A 13,983-nucleotide genomic window follows, 5' to 3' on the forward strand; every position below is an offset into this window, starting at 1 on the left:
TCCAATTTACTTAAGTAGTAAAATTAAAATATTTCATTAAAAAAAAAACACACAACTAAGTTTACTCCCTTATCTTCCCAAAAGATTCCTGAAGGTAAGGATTTAAAATCAATGTCCTGGGCTTCCTTGGTGGCTCAGTGGTAAAGAATCTACCTGCCAGTGTAGGAGATGTGGGTTCAATCCCTGATTTGGGAAGATCCCACACACCGTGGAGCAACTAAGCTCCTGTGGCACAACTGCTGAGCCTGCATTCGAGCCCGGCAGCCGCAACTACTGAGCCACTACTGAAGCCTGTACACCCTGAAGCCCATGCTCTACAATGAGAGGCCACTGCAAACCGCAACTAGAGAGTAGCCCCTGCTCTCTGCAGCCAGACAAAAACCCACCCAGCAATGAAGATCCAGGATAGACAAAAATAAATAAATAATTTTTTAAAAAGTACACATCATTCTCAAATCCAAAAGAGAGGATATATATATGTACACATATACACAAATATACGTATGTGTACATATATATATATATATATATATGTACAGCTGACTCATTTTGCTGTACAGCACATTGTAAAACAACTAATTCCAATAAAAAAAATAAAAGATGCAGAAGGAAATGGCAACCCACCCCAGTAAGCTTGCCTGGAAAACACCATGGACAGAGGAGCCTGGCAGGCTACAGTCCGTGGCGTTGCAAGAATCAGACACAACTTAGTGACTAAACCATCTACCACCACAAAGTGAATACATGCCTAGAAATAACATGTGAAAAGGATATTTGCCATATACTAGCTAGTTTCTTCGGAGAAGGCAATGGCACTCCACTCCAGTACTCTTGCCTGGAAAATCCCATGGATGGAGGAGCCTGATAGGCTGCAGTCCATGGGGTCGCTAAGAGTCGGACACGACTGAGTGACTTCACTTTCACTTTCCACTTTCATGCATTGGAGAAGGAAATGGCCACCCACTCCAGTGTTCTTGCCTGGAGAATCCCAGGGGTGGGGCAGCCCGTCTATGGGGTCGCACAGAGTCTGACATGACTGAAGTGACTTAGCAGCAGCAGCTAGTTTCTTTGGGGGAGGGTGGGAGTCAAGGAAGACTTGGGTTATTTTTTCATCAACTTGGGTTAGTTTTTCATCAACTTCCATTTTATACTTATTTATAATGACCATTATTTTTACTAATACTGTAGAACTATGAAAAATGAATAAAATACTAAAAGTTTCATGTAAAAAAATAAAATAAATGCCCTTCTCAAATGAATAGAGCAATAACTTCAACTTTCTATTTCTCTCCACTCATAAAATAGACAAAGGCATCACTGTTGTCCAGTTTTATTATTTTTTAATCTTTCCAACACATGAACTATAATTCATTTTGAGATTTTTTTCAGTGCATTTCACAGCAAAAATGAACAAGGGAATCATTAAAATGGTTGTACATAAACCAATTATTTTCTTACAACTTACAATTTGTTGAAAAAATTATTTTGCTGTTTTCATTCTATTAACCCCCTTCAATAAAACACAATTTATCAGCGCACAAAGCTTAAACATCTTATGTTGATGCAACAGATACAGCTACCTACAATGGCTGATGAATAATAGCTATATGTTACACACACTGATTGGAAGACCACATCAGGAGAAACAGAGTAAGGCACCACTCTTGAAAAATTAAGGTAGCTTGCAGTAAAACAAGTGTTGAGTACCATAAGCAGGTGCTCAATAAATACTTGAATGAATGATGAAAGCCATAATTAGCACTATTCTTTTGTCAGTAATTCTTTAACCTCAATAAAATACTTAAAAAAAAAAAAAAGATTTGTACCTGAATACAACTTCCTGATACCTTTTTTCCTGGTATCTTTTTTATTTCATACTCTTTCTTCAGCATTTTAGTTTCCTTGAAAAGAAAGCAAAACCATACCATACATGCACTTAGTCACATATTAAAATTCTGAATTACTGACAAATAGGAATAGTTGTTTTAAATTTTGAGTGAACGGAGGTAAAATAAAGCATACTTATCCAGAGGGATAGCACATAATACTGGATATTAATCTACAAATGAAAAAAAGATAAGGAAAACAGTAACAGTTTTATTTTTAAATATTTGCTATGTTCTTTAATGCCTCAGTTCTTGAGAAAGGCCAAAATCTCATCATATTGACATGAACACATTTTAAAAAATTGTCTCTCAAGTATAATATTTAATAAAACTAGGTATTGAAAAATGTTCTGAAATTTTTCAAGTCAGTGTTGTTTTCAAGTATATTAAAATGCTCAGAAGAAAAAATTCTCCATGGTTATAATTCTAATCAATTTATAAATATACTTTTTAAAAGAGAGTTCCAACAGAGGTGGATAATGGATAAGTTCCTCAGACACAGGCACACAGTCTCTTTGAAGGAACAGAATGCCTTGTTATGACAACCTGGTTGATTTTTTTTTAACACTGATTTCAGGCACAATGGCTGAAGCCACTTCTGGGTCATCTTCTTCCTCCTCTTGGTTTGTTGTAAGAGTAGCGAATACTTCAGCTACTAACAGAAAGCAAAGCACAAACTCTAAAAGAGACTTCAATTTTCACTATAAAGAAATTAAAATCACTGAGTTCTCACTGTTGTGTTTATCTGCTGCCCCCATGCAAAAACAGGGGATTCAATCTGGAGCAGAAACTGGGTAAGAGATTAATCATCTAATAATTCAGGTGAAAGGTTTTCAGATGATATTGCTCATATCACATGAACAGCTTGGTGAGAAGTCCACCGTGCTTCTTCAACACTTTGGTCGTGCTGCAGCTCTACGGTGCCCTATCGGTACATTCGTGTGTGATTAGCTTCAGTCTGTGCAATCAAGAAGCAGGTCACTCAGTGCAATGACTCCATACTGGGAGGGTTTAGGGTAAACAGAGAAGTTCATTTAGTTGAGTCTTAGATAGTATATGTCACTCTGCTGGTTGTGTTGTTGGAATTATTTTCCAAAGGGGTTTGTGATAAACCCAGCCATCTCCCTGAAACAAGCAGAAAAACAAATTAAAGAACCATTCCTCTAGTATTTTCAGAATCAGTAACCAAAACTAGATGCCATGCTTTTACTGAAATGGAATTCTATTTTCACATTTAAACACAAAAGTTTTTAAAGAAAAGATCTCTTTTGTTTAAGACATCAGAAAGTATGTGTGGTTTAGCTAGGATTAGGTGAGAAGTTCTGGTCTGGGAAGACCTAGTTTGTGCTCCACGTGGAAGTCATCTGTAGCAATTCTGCTACTTTTGCCAAGATGCTTCAGACAGCCTCACCCACGGAGTGACAGGCAGCAGGTGGAACACGAAAAACAGTCACCAAGGTACCAGCTGTTCTCTACATGGCAAATGGCATTCTAGTAGCTGAGTATTGTTTTCTAGTTCTTTCCTGACTCTACCCCTTAGCTTTCCCTGGTTCCTGTGAACAGGAGGTTACCAAAAGGAGATAAAGTCAGTCAAAGAGTTTACTAAAGACAAGAGAAGACCAAGTGAGGAAAAAAGTGCCATCAAGAATGCGTGAAACAGCATACTGGGGTAAAAGCAGAGCTGAGGTCACAGTAGCTAAGACTGAAATTTAGTGTTTCTGCAATGAGGTTGCTGCTGCTGCTGCTAAGTCACTTCAGTCGTGTCTGACTCTGTGCAACCCCACAGATGGCAGCCCACAAGGCTCCCCCGTCCCTGGGATTCTCCAGGCAAGAGTACTGGAGTGGGGTGCCATTTCCTTCTCCAGTGCATGAAAGTGAAAAGTGAAAGTGAAGTCGCTCAGTCATGCCCGACCCTCAGCGACCCCATGGACTGCAGCCCACCAGGCTCCTCCACCCATGGGATTTTCCAGGCAAGAGTACTGGAGTGGGGTGCCATTGCCTTCTCTGGCAATGAGGTTAGGTAAGTCAGATTTGAACCTCTGTCCATAATCCCTATATCGACTTCAATATATTTGCATTAAATTAAAAAATATATATATTTACAATACCCTGTCCCAAAAATAACTTATGGTCAGCAATTATGTGGCTCATAGTGACAAGACTCTCAAGTTAAGACTCCTTAGTCTCCAGTTTTGCCTCAGCCTTCTAGGCCTGCTGAGCTCTGTTTTAGCCAAAAAAAAAATCCCAATGAACCAGTTTATCAAGAATCCTCTCATCTTTGATATCCAATGAAACTCCTCTCCTCCCACCTTTGATCTAATCACAGCCTCCCTCATCCACCATCACTGACACGTGACCAAGGTCTCTTGGTAATTTTCCATCCACTCCCTCATCGTACATGCTGGGTATAACTCCTACTTAGCCCCATATTCAGTGTTGAATTCAATCTTCCTCCTCTATTGCAATACTCTGACATGTCATTTAATCACATTACAGAATGCTAGGTTTACAAGTTAACCTGTGCCATCTGACCATCTCATTTCAAAGAGAAAATGGAGGCTCTGAGAAGTGAAATGAACAGCCCAAATTCACCCAGGAAGGGACAGAGTTCTTTCCAGTACCACTTTTGTATATCTACTTACACTTAAAAATAATAATTTTATTTATCTATTTTTATTTTTGGCTGTGACAGATCTTTGTTGCTGCAAAGGCTTTTCTCCAGTTGTGGTGCCCAGGCTTCTCACTGTGGTGGCTTCTCTTGTTGTGGCATTTGGGGTCTAGGGTGCGTGGGCTTCAGCAGTTGTGGCACCCACCATGGGCTCCATTGTTGTGGCTCCCAGGCTCTAGAGCACAGGCTCAATAGTTGTGGTGCACGGGCTTAGCTGCTCTGTGACATGTGCGATCTTCCAGATGAGAGATAGAACCTGTGTCTCCTGCATTGGCAGGTGGATTCTTTACCACTGAGCCACCACAGAAGTTTAGCACCTACCTACATTTTACAGGTGAGGAAACTGAAGTGAGAAATGGTAAATAAACTATCCAAGGTATGAGCTGGAGTGGAAACTTAGCACATCTGACTCCAATATGGCCCACTATTCTGTAAAAGCCTTCCTGTTTGCATTTATACACATCTTAAGAAATTTTAAACATCCATTTAAGAGGATACAGATTCTGATGGATGTGTATAATCACAAAAGGGAGGAAACAGAAGATCTAATTTATTTTCTTGGGCTCGAAAATCACCGCAGACAGTGACTGCTGCCACGAAATAAAAAGATGCTTGCTCCTTGGAAGAAAAGCTATGACAAACCTAGACAGCGTATTAAAAAGCAGAGACATCCCTGCAGAAGGGAATGGCAACCCACTCCAGTATTCTCGGCTGGAGAATCCCATGGACAGAGGAGCATAATGGGCTATACTCCATGGCACTGCAAAGAGTTGGGGAAAAAAAGCAAAAAAAAAAGCAGAGACATCACTTGGCCGACAAAGGTCCATAGAGTCAAAGCTATGGTTTTTCCAGTAGTCATGTACAGATATGAGAGTTGGACCATAAAAGAAGGCTGAGCACCAAAGAATTGATGCTTTCGAACTGTTGTGCTGGAGAAGACTCTTGAGAGTCCCTTGGATTGCAAGGAGATCAAACCAGTCAATCCTGAAGCAAATCAACCCGGAATATTCATTGGAAGGACTGATGCTAAAGCTGAAGCTCCAATACTTTGGCCACCTGTTGTGAAGAGCTGACTCATTAGAAAACACCCTGATGCTGGGAAAGACTGAGGGCAGGAAGAAGGGGACAACAGAGGACGAGATGGTTGGATGGCATCACTGATTCAATGGACATGAATTTGAGCAAGCTCCAAGAGATAGTAAAGGATGGGGAAGCCTTGCGTACTGCAATCCATAGGGTCACAAAGAGGTGGACATGACTAAGCGACTGAACAAAGGCAAAGAAGATCTAATAAACTAAATGTCAATGAAAAATGGTTAGGAAAAAAGGGTGGGTATTACCAAATGATTCTAGAAACACTTAAGTTCACCTATACTTTCTCAGATTACTCTCTCTCCTTGTTCTATACCAAGAGACTCTATTCCATACTCCATCTAAAGCCAATTTCAAACTGGTCTGTAATTGGTCTGACAGCAATAATGAAAGTACAAAACAAATGAAAAGGCTCTTGTTACTCATAACAATATGGATGAAACAACTACTATGTATCTAGCGTTCTGTTTAGGACCACAGGAAGACAAAACAGACTTATCAGTAATATGATTTTTCTTAGCAAAGAGCCATACCTGATGGCAAGAGCTCCAAAGTTGTTATGAACCTTGGGGTACCAGCTTCAGCTAGCTCATCGGCCTCATTTATACTCTGCAGTGCTTCTCACAGCACAAGCCATGGTCCTGTCATACACAGGATGTGACTTGACTATTCCATGAGCTTCAGTTCAGTTCAGTTGCTCAGTTGTGTCTGACTCTTTGCAACCCCATGAACCACAGCCCGCTGGATCTCCCTGTCCATCACCAACTTTCAGAGTTTACTCAAACTCATGTCCATTGAGTCAGTGATGCCACCCAACCATCTCATCCTGTGTCGTCCCCTTCTCCTCCCACCTTCAATCTTTCCCAGCATCAGGGTCTTTTCAAATGAGTCAGTTCTTTGCATCAGGTGGCCAAAGTATTGGAGTTTCAGCTTCAGCATCAGTCCTTCCAATGAATATTCAGAACTGATTTCCTTTAGGATGGACTGGTTGGATCTCCTTGCAGTCCAAGGGATTCTCAAGAGTCTTCTCCAACACCACAGTTTAAAAGCATCAATTCTTTGGTGCTCAGTTTTCTTTATAGTGGTGGTGTCATCTGCTTATCTGTGGTTATTTGTATTTCTCCCAGCAATCTGGATTCCAGCTTGTGCTTCATCCAGTCCAGCATTTCTCATGATGTACTCTGCATATAAATTAAATAAGCATGGTGACAATATACAGCCTTGACGTACTCCTTTCCCTATTTGGAACCAGTCTGTCATTCCATGTCCGGTTCTAACTGTTGCTTCTTAACCTGAATACAGATTTCTAGGAGGCAGGTCAGGTGGTCGGTATTCCTCTCTCTTTAAGAATTTTCCACAGTTTGTTGTAATCCACACAGTCAAAGGCTTTGGCATAGTCAATAAAGCAGATGTTTTTCTGGAACTCTCTTGTTTTTTCGATGATCCAATGGATGTTGGCAATTTGATCTCTGGTTCCTTTGCCTTTTCTAAAACCAGCTTGAACATCTGGAAGTTCACGGTTCACGTACTGTTGAGGCCTGGCTTGGAGAATTTTGAGCATTACTTTGCTAGTGTGTGAGAGGAGTGCAATTGTGTGGTAGTTTGAACATTGTTTGGTATTGGCTTTCTTTGGGATTGGAATGAAAACTGACCTTTTCCAGTCCTGTGGCCACTGCTGAGTTTTCCAAATTTGCTGACATATTGAGTGCAGCACTTTGACAGGATCATCTCTTAGGATCTGAAAGAGCTCAACTGGAATTCCATCACCTCCACTAGCTTTGTTCGTAGTGATGCTTTCTAAGGCCCACTTGACTTCACATTCCAGGATGTCTGGCTCTAGGTGAGTGATCACACCATCGTGATCATCTGGGTCATGAAGATTTTTTTGTTTAGTTCTTCTGTGTATTCTTGCCACCTCTTCTTAATATCTTCTACTTCTGCTAGGTCCATACCATTTCTGTCCTTTACTGTGCCCATCTTTGCATGAAATGTTCCCTTGGTATCTCTAATTTTCTTGAAGAGTTCTCTAGTCTTTCCCATTCTATTGTTTTCCTCTATTTCTTTGCATTGATCACTAAGGAAGGTTTTATCTCATCTCTCCTTGCTATTCTTTGGAACTCTTCATTCAGGTGGGTATATCTTTCCTTTTCTCCTTTGCCTTTCACTTCTCTTCTCCATGAGTTTAGGCAATCAATATTTGTCATAAAATCTTACGTATCTATTTTGTAGCACCCTGCCATGGCACACCATTTAGAAAGTCATCTTACATCTTACCACCTGAAGGGGCCCAAATGTGAGTCAGCATCTCCAATTTACTGTTCCATCAAGCAGCTGGTTAAGATTACTTAGGTGGAAAGAAAATCACTATTTTACTGGACAATTGCCATATCTTGCTACCACTTTCTACATCTGTCTATTCAACATCATAAAATATAATAATGGTATTAAGTGGTAGGCTCTTAATAATAATCTGTCAAATAAAGAATGAATAAGAAGTAGCATGTTTCCATGTCATGTTAGTTGAAAGATACAGGAGGCCTGTCTTAAATTTGGTTGCATCTTTTATCATTACAGTGTCTTGCTCTTAGCCAATAGAGTTCATTTTTAATGATTTATAGAAATCTTCCCTTAGAAAATTTTTCCTGTGTTTGGTATATCTGCTTTCTTAGTGAGCTTGAAATGAAAAAAATCCAAGGTTACCAAACTTCAATCTTGCAGAGTAATTACAATGGTTTTATCTTTTCATATAAAAATAGATGAAAAGGACTTTCCCTTCAATTCCTATCCATGAAAACAGCTGGTATTTATATCAGATATCCAAACTTTGATGAGAAAAATTAAAGCAATGAAATTACTATAATGAATGATGTGCTTTTAAGAGTAATAGCTATGAAAAATTCATATTCAAATTATTTTTCCAGATTTTCTCCTGACAGACCAATTGAAATTCAATGAGTTTCCTTAGACTTGGCTACGGACAAGAAAACTTTTTTTTGGCATTGGCTCTGGTCCATTATTCACCTTACTCTGAGTTCTACCAAACAGTAATAAACAAAACAAAACCTTTAAATTTAGAAAAGACTTCAGAAATCATTTAGACTTAACTGCAAAACCAGTGAATTAAACTCTTCTATATAAGCTCTGGTCTCTTATATGAGCTTAGTGATGGGAACACATTACTATAAAATGTACACTTGTTATTATTGGATATTTTTATTGATAAACAATTCTTTCTTATGTTAAGCTCCTAGATCTAGGCCTGGCTCAAGTCTGCTATCCAAGTTGACAAAAAACTTCTATGTGAAAGCCTATATATATTTGAAGAAAGCTATAATAAACGGCCCCAATTTTCTGTTTTCAGTCTAAACACTCACCATTTCATTCTTTTATCCTTAAGCACTGTAAAGATTTTAGCCCCTTCACTATCCTCTGTGTGGCTAATTTTTTCATGTATCCCTTAAAATGTGATCTTTAGAAGTGAAAAAATTTCACTGTTGTGGTACAATGGCAACAAACTTTTAACTGTGTATTCATTATTAAGATTAAAGATTAATCTTAGTATTTTGTGGCAAATTTAAATCCCTAAATCTACTTCAGAACTGCTGGTAAACTATTCTGACAAATTGTAAAAAGGTCACAAAAAAGCTCATGGTTAAGCTGGACTATTTTTAGAAACAAAGATATGTACCTGTTAATAAGCCAAAAAAGCCTCCTAAGTTAAAGTTCTCATTATGTAGATAATGAGTTTTAGTCTGAAGGCATATAGGACATATACCTCTTTAATAAAATATTTGGTTTTCCAAGGTGTGCCTGTTTCAGTTCGATGCCTTTCTTCAGTTCTCTGGCGTTCTTCCAGGGTACGTTTATGCTCTGTGGCTTTATCGATTTCCGAGTCCCTCAGAGAGTCTGTCACATTTTTCCACAATCGCCTGAAATTAGAAAACCACATGCTTTACAAACATTCTTCAAAAAAAAAAAAAAAAGAATGGATACCTGCAAAATTAACAGTAATTTTCATAAATTACATTTCCTGAATCATATCTATAATTTCACACGAGTTATAAGAATACATACTATGTTGCTGATGTTAATGTCCAAGATGCTGCTGTTTCTGCTTCTTTTTAAATTAAAAATAATGTATTTTTTCCCAAGTTATATAACCAAGATTTTATTTTAAAGAAATTTAGGAAATAAGAAGCAAAAAGAGAAATAAATATTTAAAAAGCTGAAACAGAAGACACCATTTCTGCTTCTGGACATGATGAAATAAGGGGCACCATATTTACCCTCCCACTTTTAATCAGCTAGGAAACTAGACAAAAATATATTGAAACAATGGTTTTCAGATATTGAACAAAAGGCAGCACAGGACAGTGATTCCTGAGAGCAGGCAAACTAATGAGGGGAACCCTACGAGCACTCCAACTGACTAGTTAGAGAGCATTTGCAGGCACAGCACAGGGAAGGGGAAGCTCAACAGACTTCAAGCAAAAGAAAACTGCCAAGACAATTCTTGGGGAAAGTATAGTCTGTTCAACAAATGGTGCTGAAAAAACTGGATATCCACGTACAAAAATGTGACCTTAGACTCTCATGTCACAATAAAACTAAGAAGAAGATATAAGAGAAAATCTTTGAGACTTTGGGTTAGGCAAAGATTTCTTAGCTACAACACCAAAACCATAATCTATAAAAGAAAACATTGATAGTCTCACCTCATCAAAATAAAAACTTATTACTGAAAAAAACACCATTAAGAAAATGAAAAGACGAACAATAGATGAGGAGACAATATTTACAAAACACATACCCAACAAAGGAATTGTGTCCAGAATTTATAAAGAACTCCTATAACACAATAAGACGACAAACAGTTCAATTTAAAAAATGGGCAAAATTTATAAGTACACATTTCAACAAAGAAGATATACAAATGGCTAACTAGCACATAAAGACATGTTCAACATCATTAGCCATTAAGGAAATACAAATTAAAATCACAGTGAGATACTATTTCAGACCAGCTTGAATGGGTATATTAAATAAGACAGGCAATAACAAATGTTGATGAGGATGAGAACTGGAACCTTCATATGTTCCCGGCAGAAATGTAAAATGGTGCAGCCATTTTGAAAAACAGGCAGTTATGTGAAAAGTTGGACATAAAACCCACACAAACCAGCAATTCCACTCTGAGGTGTTTTACGCAAGAGATATGAAAACATGTCCACAAAAATATTTGCACAAGAATATTCACAGTGGTGTGTCCATGCTAAGTCGCTTCAGTCCTATCTCTCTGTGACCCCATGGATTGTAGCCCACCAGGGTCCTCTGTCCATGGGATTCTCCAGGCAAGAATACTAGAGTGGGTTGCCATGCCCTTCTCCGGGCGATCTTCCCAAACCAGGGATCAAACCCAGGTCTCCCACATTGCAGGCAGATTCTTTACCATTTGAGCTATGCTATGCTAAGTCACTTCAGTCGTGTCTGACTCTGTGCGACCCCATAGACGGCAGTCCACCAGGCTCCCCTGCCCCTGGGATTCTTACTTCAAAGTTGTTTTCTAAAAAGACTTCACATTATGCTGCTGCTGCTGCTAAGTCGCATCAGTCGTGTCCAACTCTGTGCGACCCCATAGACGGCAGCCCACCAGGCTCCTCCGTCCCTGGGATTCTCCAGGCAAGAACACTGGAAATGGGTTGCCATTTCCTTCTCCAATGCATGAAAGTGAAAAGTGAAAGAGAATTCGCTCAGTCGTGTCCAACTCTTCTCGACCCCATGGACTACAGCCCACCAGGCTCCTCCGTCCATGGGATTTTCCAAGCAAGAGTACTGAAGTGGGGTGCCATTTGAGCTATCCCGGAAGCCAAACCAGGAGTAAACTATGGTCTAATGCTCATTTTTGTAAGCAGACTTTTGTTTTAATATAGCAACATCTATCTGTTTTTGTCTATGGCTATTTTCATGCTACAATGGCTGAACTGAGCTGTGGTAGAGACTATCTAGTCCATCAAGCTTAAGATATTCATTCTGAGATCAAACCAGTCAATCCTAAAAGAAATCAATCCTGAATATTCATTGGAAGGACTGATGCTGAAGTTGAAGCTGCAGTACTTTGGCCACCCAATGCAAAGAACTGACTCATTGGAAAAGAGCCTGATGCTGGGAAAGACTGAAGGTAGGAGGAGAAGGGGACAACAGAGGATGTGATGGTTGGATGGTGTCACCGACTCAATGGAACTGAATTTGAGCAAGCTCCAGGAGTTGGTGATGGACAGGGAAGCCTGGTATGCTGCAGTCCATAGGGTCGCAAAGAGGTGGACACAACTGAGCGACTGAACTGAACTGAGCCTTTAACAAAAGAAGTTTGCTGACCTTTACCTAACTTCTATTTTAAGAAACTATAAAAAGTTAGAGCAAACGATGCATAAAATAAGGAGAAAAAAGGAAATAAGAGCAGAAATCAATGAAAAAGAAAACAGAAATATAGAGAGAAATCAATGAAACCAAAAACTAGTTCTTTGAGTAAAATTAATGAACCTTTAATCACATTGATCAAGAAAAGAATCATGAATACAAAGAATGAGTGTGACATCATCACGATAGAGCCTACAAACATTAAAAAATAAGCAAATATTATAAAATACATATCAATAAATTTGAAAAATTGAACCAAGTCTTTCAAATATAAAAACTACCAAAGTTTGCTCAAGAAGAAGCAGATAACCTCAGTAGCCCTAGGTACTAAAGATATTAAATTTGTGGTTAAAATTTTTCTCCCAAAGAAAACAAAAAACCAATAACCCCCAGGAATGCAGACAAAAAAATCTGTAATACAAGTTTAGCATAGAGAATCTCTTAAACACCTGGTTCAATAACAGCCAGATTCTCATATCTGCTTCTACATTCAATCTATTGTGATATATATTGTTTCAGTTAAAGTATATAAAGAAAATATGGCCTCACAAAGATATATAGTTAGTAACGGGAAGGGTATTTTAATAGCTATTTCAAATAACTCAATTCTTTGTTATTATATTAAAACTCAGAAAGTGGTAGTTCTTAAAAGATTAGCTGCAATGTGGAAACTGAAAAATGTCAATGAATTTTTCATACTCTGATACATGAAAATCCATTGGTTTAATTTGTATCTTGAATGGAATTTTTATCCATGCATAATTTTATAATTATCATGCAGTGATCATCTGAAAAAAATTATCTTCCAGATGTTGACATATTTTATTATGTCATATTTTAAAAAATCACCTTCATTAGTTTCATCACTAATTTCATCAGAAAACTCTTTACTAGGGAAGCTTTCAATTCATTGCGACAGATAAAAGTTTTCTAAAATTTTGATATTTGCCTTTAAAAGCTTCATTTTTTCCCTCAAGTTTTACTAAGATACAATCGACATACAGATCTGTATAAGTTTCAGGAGTACAGCATAATGATGTGATTTACATATATTGTGAAATGATTACCACAATAAGTTAAGATTCATCCTCTCATATAGACACAAAATCAGAGAAACAGAAAAAATTTTTTTTCTTTCTTGAGATGAGAACTCTTAGGATCGATTCTCTCAACCAATTTCAAATATACCAAACAGCAGTGTTAACTACAATCATCATGAGGTACGTTACATCCCCAGTACTTGTTTATCTTATAACTGGAGGTTTGTATGTTTTGACTACTTTCATCCAATTCCTTAACTCCCTACCCCACATTTCTGGTAACGACAATCTGGCTTCCTTTCTAATAATTTTTTTAAAAAAGTTTTGTTGAAATATATGGTTGATATATAACACCGTGTTAGTTTCAGGTATACAACATAGTAATTTAGTATTTGTATTACTACGAAATGTTCACCACAATAAGTCTAGTCAACCTCCATCACCATACATAATTACCAAAAACATTTTCTTCTTGTGATGAAGACTTTTAAGAACTACTTTCTTAGCAACTTTCAATTATCCAGTACAGTATTAACTATAGCCACTATGCTGTACATTATGTCCTCATCACATTTATTTTAAAACTGGAAATTTGTACCTTTTGACCTACTTCATTCATTTCTCACTGCCCAGGTGCCCACCTCTGGCATTTTGGCAATAATGCCAATCTCTGTTTTCTGTATCTGTGAGCTTTTTTTTAAGATTCCATATATAAGTAATATCATACAGTATTTGTCTTTACATATTTGACATTTCACTTGGCATAATGTTCTCAAGATCCACTCATGTTGTCTCAAATGGCAAGATTTCATTCTTTTTATGGTTGAATAATACTCCCAATTATAAAAATACTGGGAGTATTATCATACAATACAAAAAA

The 13,983-nt window shown here is 38.0% G+C and overlaps 1 protein-coding gene across 2 annotated transcripts in view; it reads right to left on the reverse strand.

Moving 5' to 3' along the window:
- Positions 1-1,314: 1,314 nt before the first annotated feature.
- OSBPL11 (oxysterol binding protein like 11) overlaps positions 1,315-13,983 on the reverse strand; it is a 91,893-nt gene continuing 79,224 nt past the window's right edge. Inside the window, exons 13-14 of one of the 2 annotated variants that reach the window (XM_059885711.1) lie at positions 9,422-9,575; positions 1,315-3,011 (exon numbers count right to left, since the gene is read on the reverse strand). In XM_059885711.1, the coding sequence (XP_059741694.1) occupies positions 2,946-3,011; positions 9,422-9,575 (220 nt within the window). In that variant the 3' untranslated portion in view covers positions 1,315-2,945. The remainder of the gene's footprint in view (positions 3,012-9,421; positions 9,576-13,983) is intronic. The other variant, NM_001193008.1, reaches the window with a different exon arrangement.

This window comes from Bos taurus, chromosome 1 (genome assembly GCF_002263795.3).
Source record: "Bos taurus isolate L1 Dominette 01449 registration number 42190680 breed Hereford chromosome 1, ARS-UCD2.0, whole genome shotgun sequence".
Classification (NCBI taxonomy): domain Eukaryota; kingdom Metazoa; phylum Chordata; class Mammalia; order Artiodactyla; family Bovidae; genus Bos; species Bos taurus.